Genomic DNA, 6,164 nt, shown 5'->3' with positions numbered 1-6,164 from the left:
CTTCACGTGTTCTCCGCGCGCATTGGCACACGCACATGCGCAGTTCTCACCCATGTCCCATTGTGCGCGTGCGTATATCGCCTGGCTCTTTTTCGTCTCGTGCGCCTATGCCAAGCGGCTCGACTTTCCCCTAATGCGCATGTTCCGCTGCGGTTCCCTCCCGATTGCGCTACTGAGCGTGCGTTTCCGCCACAATCCCCGGTGCGCATGCGCTTCTTTTTAAGTCTCCCGTGTGATGTCACACGCGCCGCCATCTTGTCCCGCCCCTCATGCGCACGCGCTCCGCCACCTTGTCCCAGTGCGCAGGCGAACCGCTCCCCCTTCCCTGGGTGCGTGCGCATCTCCCCACCCGGCGGGCGCTCTGATTGGCCGGTGTCCAAGCAGGGGCGGGGTTAGCGCGAAATACAAACGGCCGCGGCCCGCGCGAGCGATAGCTTTTGCCGGACCCGAAAGAGAGCAGGGGGCTCGGTGAGCGCGAGAAGATTGGGGGAGGGGCTGGGAGGAGAGGGGAAGGATGGGGCTGGGCACCGAGGAGGGGGGGAGGGGCTGAGCACTGGGGGAGGGGGGGGAGGATGCGGGGAGGGGCTGGGCACCGGGGGGGGGGGGGGAAAGAGGGGGGAGGGGCTGGGCACCGGGGGGGGGGAAGAGGGGGGAGGGGCTGGGCACTGGGGGAGGGGGGGGAGGATGCGGGGAGGGGCTGGGCACCGGGGGGGGGGGGGAAAGAGGGGGGAGGGGCTGGGCACCGGGGGGGGGGGGGGAAGGATGGGGGAAGCCCCCATTGCTGTCTCTCTAATCCTCCTTCCCCCAGCAGCCAGCCCGTCTCCCTGTGGCAGGCATCATGCCATCCCAGCAGCGAGCCAGCATGGCCGAGCCCCCGCCGCGCCAGCCCCCCCGGCCCGTGTGCGGGTCTGCGTCCGCCTGCGCCCCTGCAGCCAGGGGGACCCCTGTATCCGTGGCCTGGATTCCCGCTCCCTGGAGATTATCAGTTGGAGGAACAAAAAGGAGACCCTGCAGTACCAGTAAGTGGGAGGTGGGGGTGCCCCATGCTGGGGGTGCCCCTGGGCTGAGATCCTCCCTTGACATCACAGCATGCCCTTCCCCCACCCCCTTTCCCTGTTCTCCAGATTCGACTCCTTCTATGGAGATCAAGCCACGCAGCACGACATCTACGCCGGCTCCGTGCAGCCTGTCCTGTGCCACCTGCTGGAGGGGCAGAACGCCAGCATACTGGCCTATGGCCCCACCGGTGCTGGTGAGTGAGGGGCAGGCTGGGCTGAGGGGCTGAGCCCGGAGGAGGGGCAGGGGGCTGTGGAAGTTGAGGAACCGAGTTCTTGCCTCCCCCCCAGGTAAGACGCACACCATGCTGGGCAGCCCAGAACAGCCAGGTGTGATCCCACGAGCGCTGCGGGATGTCCTGCAGATGACGCGAGAGGCGAGCTGCTCACCCGGGGGTGACGAGTGGGACTACTCCGTCTCCATGTCCTACCTGGAGATCTACCAGGAGAAGGCAAGTATAGGGGTGGGGTGGGGTGAGGACAGTACTAGGGGGAGGAGGAAGAATTGTCCAGCCAGCTGCTGGACCCACTGTTGTAGATCCACAGAACGGGTACTAAGACCCCAGCTTTGGAGCAGTCTCTGGGAGGCCCCCCTTCATTGAGCCAGACTTCCGAGGGGGTCCACTCTTCTTCCAGGGGAAGCCACAGGCCCCTCCACCTCCTTAGGCTGGAGGAGCCTGCAGCCCCCCCTCCTTCCCACGGTGAGTTCTGCTCAGCAAGTCCCACTGAGACCCCCAGGGGAGACATCTGCAATCTCCGGCAGCATCTGCAGGGTCACGCGGCCAGTGCTGGCAACAATGGGTTCATTAGCTGGCTGGACAGTGGGGCAAATTCTTGGTTAGCCAGAGAAGGAAGTTACAGCTCAGTCCATCCAGGTCAGCCCAAGCCCTCTGCTCTGACCTCCTCTTGGGTTGGTTCAGGTGTTCCCCCCCCCCCCCCCCCCCCAAAAGCCCTCAGCAGCCAACCATTAACCAGCGGCACCTCCCTGGTCCTGCGTTCTCCAGCTCAGCAAACGCTGCTCGGCTCCCTGCCCAGAGGTGAGCCGGACGTGGTTCTGGTCGCTAGGTATCAAAATCCAGGTCACTGGGGTGGCCATTGTCTTCTCATAAATGCCACTGATGGGGCCCTAAGGCTCCAGGCAACTTGAAGACATTCACACCTGTGGGTTTCCTATCTTGAGAGCTGACAGACCTTCTCCCCACTGCGTGATAGTGCAGCATAGAGGGGAAAGTGAGGCACATGGGCTTCATCAAAATGACACAAAATTAGAGTTCTTTGAAGGGGTCAACAAACATGTGGACAAGGGGGATCTGGTGGACATAGTGTACTTAGATTTCCAGAAAACCTTTGACAAGGTCCCTCACCAAAGGCTCTTACATAAATTAAGCTGTCATGGGATAAAAGGGAAGGTCCTTTCATGGATTGAGAACTAGTTAAAAGACAGGGAACAAAGGGTAGGAATTAATGGTAAATTCTCAGAATGGAGAGGGGTAACTAGTGGTGTTCCCCAAGGGTCAGTCCTCGGACCGATCCTATTCAACTTATTCATAAATGATCTGGAGAAAGGGGTAAACAGTGAGGTGGCAAAGTTTGCAGATGATACTAAGCTTCTCAAGATGGTTAAGACCAAAGCAGACTGTGACGAATTTCAAAAAGATCTCACAAAACTAAGTGATTGGGCAACAAAATGGCAAATAAAATTTAATGTGGATAAATGTAAAGTAATGCACATTGGAAAAAATAACCCCAACTATACATAAAATATGATGGGAGCTAATTTAGCTACAACAAGTCAGGAAAAAGATCTTGGGAGTCATCGTGGATAGTTCTCTGAAAATGTCCACGCAGTGTGCAGAGGTGGTCAAAAAAGCAAACAGGATGTTAGGAATCATTAAAAAGGGATAAATCGATGGTACACCCACATCTTGAATACTGCATACGGATGTGGTCTCCTCATATCAAAAAAGATATACTGGCATTAGAAAAGGTTCAGAGAAGGGCAACTAAAATGATGAGGGGTTTGGAACGGTCCCATATGAGGAGAGATTAAAGAGGCTAGGACTCTTCAGCTTGGAAAAGAGGAGACTAAGAGGGGATATGATAGAGGTCTATAAAATCATGAGTGATATGGAGAAAGTGGATAAGGAAAAGTTATTTACTTATTCCCATAATACAAGAACTAGGGATCACCAAATGAAATTAATAGGCAGTAGGTTTAAAACAAATAAAAGGAAGTTCTTCACACAGCGCACAGTCAACTTGTGGAACTCTTTACCTGAGGAGGTTGTGAAGGCTAGGATTATAACAGCGTTTAAAAGAGAACTGGATAAATTCATGGTGGTTAAGTCCATTAACGGCTATTGGCCAAGATGGGTAAGGAATGGTGTCCCTAGCCTCTGTTTGTCAGGGTGGAGATGGATGGCAGGAGAGAGATCACTTGATCTTTGCCTGTAAAGTTCACACCCTCTGGGGCACCTGGCATTGGCCACTGTTGGTAGACAGGATACTGGGCTAGATGGACCTTTGGTCTGACCCAGTATGGCCGTTCTTATGTAATTCCTACTTTTTCCCACCCACTAGTCCGGGTGGGGCTGGCAGGTGTATTTGGGGGTGAACCAGGAGGGAGATGCACTGGTAGGTGTCACAGAGTGTGGGGGAGACAAGGCCCTGCACCCCCGGCTTCCTGCGATTCACCATGACTCTCAGCCAGCCAGTAACACAGAAGGTTTATTTAGACGACAGGAACACAGTCCAAGACAAGTCTTGCAGGTACAGACAACAGGACCCCCTCAGTTAGGCCCATCTTGGGGAGGGGGCCCAGGGAGGCCAGAGCCCTATCTGGGCTCCCCTCCATTTTCCCAGCCAGCTCCAAACTGAGACTCTCCAGCCCCTCCTCTGCCTTTATCTCTTTCCCGGGCCAGGAGGTCACCTGATCTTTGTTCTCCATGTAGAGGAGGGGGGCCCAGGCCATTAGCTGCCAGGAGACAGTGTTGGCCATTCTCTGTGCAGACAGGATCACAGGGGCCTTCTTGGGCTCTGCAACAATCACACCCCCTTATTCCCCCCCCTAGATACCTAAGAAATGCAATGGGGAAACTGAGGCACTCACACAGTATTCAGAGAAAACATTAAGAACATTCCCACTTCGTCACAGTGGGATCTTGCTGAACTGGGATGGGCTGATGGGGGATCCCCTCTTTGTCTAGGATGGAGATGGGGGGAGAGAAACTGAGACACCAGGGGACAGGTGGGGGGTGGAGATGTGCACTGGCTGGGGCTGGTGAGATGATGGGGCAGGGGGAGCCCCGGGCGGTCCGGGATAGGGGCGGGGGGCAGCGGGATCCTTCCCCTGATCTTCCCCCCCAACGCCAGGTGCTGGACCTGCTGGAGCCGTCCCAGCAGGAGCTGCCAATCCGGGAGGACCGGGACCGGAACATCCTGATCCCAGGGCTGACTGAGCGGGAGCTGGGAGGCTTTGGGGACTTTGAGCGGCACTTCCTGCCGGCCAGCCGCAACCGCACGGTAGCCTCCACTCAGCTCAACGATCGCTCAAGCCGCAGCCACGCCGTGCTGCTGGTGCGGGTGGCACGGACCCAGCGGGCGCCCCCCCGCCGCCGCCGTGTAGCCAAGCTCTGCCTCATCGACCTGGCTGGCTCTGAGGACAACCGGCGCACCGGCAACTGTGGCCTGCGGCTCAAAGAGAGCGGAGCCATCAATGCCTCCCTGCACGTGCTCAGCAAGGTGGTGGATGCCCTCAACCAGGGGCTGCCCCGCGTGCCATACCGTGACAGCAAGCTCACCCGCCTGCTGCAGGTGCGCAGGGTCCTCCCCGGGGGTGGGGCCAGAGGCTGTGCGGGAGGAATGGACGCTGGGGTCCTATCCTGGGGTGGGGGTGCAGACCGGGCTCTACTCCCACCTGCTGTTCTCCTGCAACGGAGCCAGGAGCTCCTGGGTGTCAGAGGCTGGGGCCTGGAGCAGAGAGAGCTGAGGGGGACAAAAACCAGATACAGGGAAAGGGGCAGCGCCAGTCCCCTGCCCAGCTCTGCCAGCACGGGGGGACTGGTACAGGACTCCTGGATTCTCTCTCTCTTCCCTGGGAGGGGAGGGGGGCTGGTGGTTAGAGCGGGGGCAGGTGCAGGACTCCTGGGTTCTCTCTCTCCTCAGGACTCCCTGGGGGGCTCAGCTCACAGCGTGATCATTGCGAATGTCGCCCCGGAGCAAGGCTTTTATTTTGACACGCTGAGCACGCTGAACTTTGCTGCCAAGTCCAAGCAGGTGGTGAACCGGCCCTTCACCCAGGAGATGCTGCAGGCCCCAGGTGAGGCAGGGCCGGGCTGGGCTCCATGGGGCTGAGGGATCAATGGGGGGTGACCCCAGCCTGGCCTCACCCTTCTCTTCCCACAGCTGCACGCAAGAGACCTCCCGAGGACCCTGGAGCCAGCAGTGAGGGTGCGAGCCCCAGGGCCAAGAGACCTCCCGAGGACCCTGGAGCCAGCAGTGAGGGTGCCAGCCCTGGGGCCAAGAGACCCCCTGAGGAGGAGCCCCCCGAGGCCGAGCCGCTCAGGTGAGGGGCTGAGAGCCCTGCAGGGGAGCGTGGTGGGGAGTTGCTGGGCTCATGGTCTCCTCTTATTCCCCCCCCCCGCAGCTCCCTGCTGCCCCTGGAGCAGCTGGACCCAAGGCTGGTGCAGCGGCTGCTGGGGCTGGAGCAACTGGAGAAGCAGCAGGGCGGGGCCGGGCGGAGGCTGCCGCTGCTCAGCACCCCCCGGCGGGAGCGGGTGGCCCTGCTGCGCCAGCTGGAGGAGACGCGTAGCGAGCTGCAGGTGGGTGAGGCCCCCAGAGCCCTGCCTGGCTCCCCTGCACTCTAGAGCCCCACCCTGCTCCTGGGGAACCCCGAGCCCCAAACCCCTTGTGCCTCCCCACTGATGTGGCCTCCCCTGCAGAAGCTGAAGGAGAGGCAGAAGGAGCTAGAAGGCGCAGCGCTGCTGGACAAGGCCTGTCAGCCCAAGCCCCTGCACCACAGCAAGGCTCCCCCCCGGGCCCGGAAACAGGCTGTGGTGCTGCCCCTGCAGCAAGGTAAGGGGACTCAGGGCCCCAGGCTGGCCTGCTCTA

The 6,164-nt window shown here is 59.6% G+C and overlaps 1 protein-coding gene across 1 annotated transcript in view; it reads left to right on the top strand.

Moving 5' to 3' along the window:
* The first annotated feature begins 838 nt into the window (after nucleotides 1-838).
* The window catches only part of LOC128835506 (kinesin-like protein KIF22), a 12,704-nt gene continuing 7,378 nt past the window's right edge, over nucleotides 839-6,164 (top strand). The window contains 9 exon segments of the mRNA XM_054025033.1: nucleotides 839-871; nucleotides 874-1,019; nucleotides 1,125-1,252; nucleotides 1,347-1,507; nucleotides 4,428-4,868; nucleotides 5,220-5,373; nucleotides 5,460-5,619; nucleotides 5,701-5,875; nucleotides 5,996-6,128. Coding sequence (XP_053881008.1) covers nucleotides 839-871; nucleotides 874-1,019; nucleotides 1,125-1,252; nucleotides 1,347-1,507; nucleotides 4,428-4,868; nucleotides 5,220-5,373; nucleotides 5,460-5,619; nucleotides 5,701-5,875; nucleotides 5,996-6,128 — 1,531 coding nt within the window.

The sequence above is a fragment of the Malaclemys terrapin genome, chromosome 4, assembly GCF_027887155.1.
Source record: "Malaclemys terrapin pileata isolate rMalTer1 chromosome 4, rMalTer1.hap1, whole genome shotgun sequence".
Taxonomy (NCBI): Eukaryota; Metazoa; Chordata; order Testudines; family Emydidae; genus Malaclemys; species Malaclemys terrapin.
This window is presented reverse-complemented; position numbering and strand designations above follow the sequence as displayed.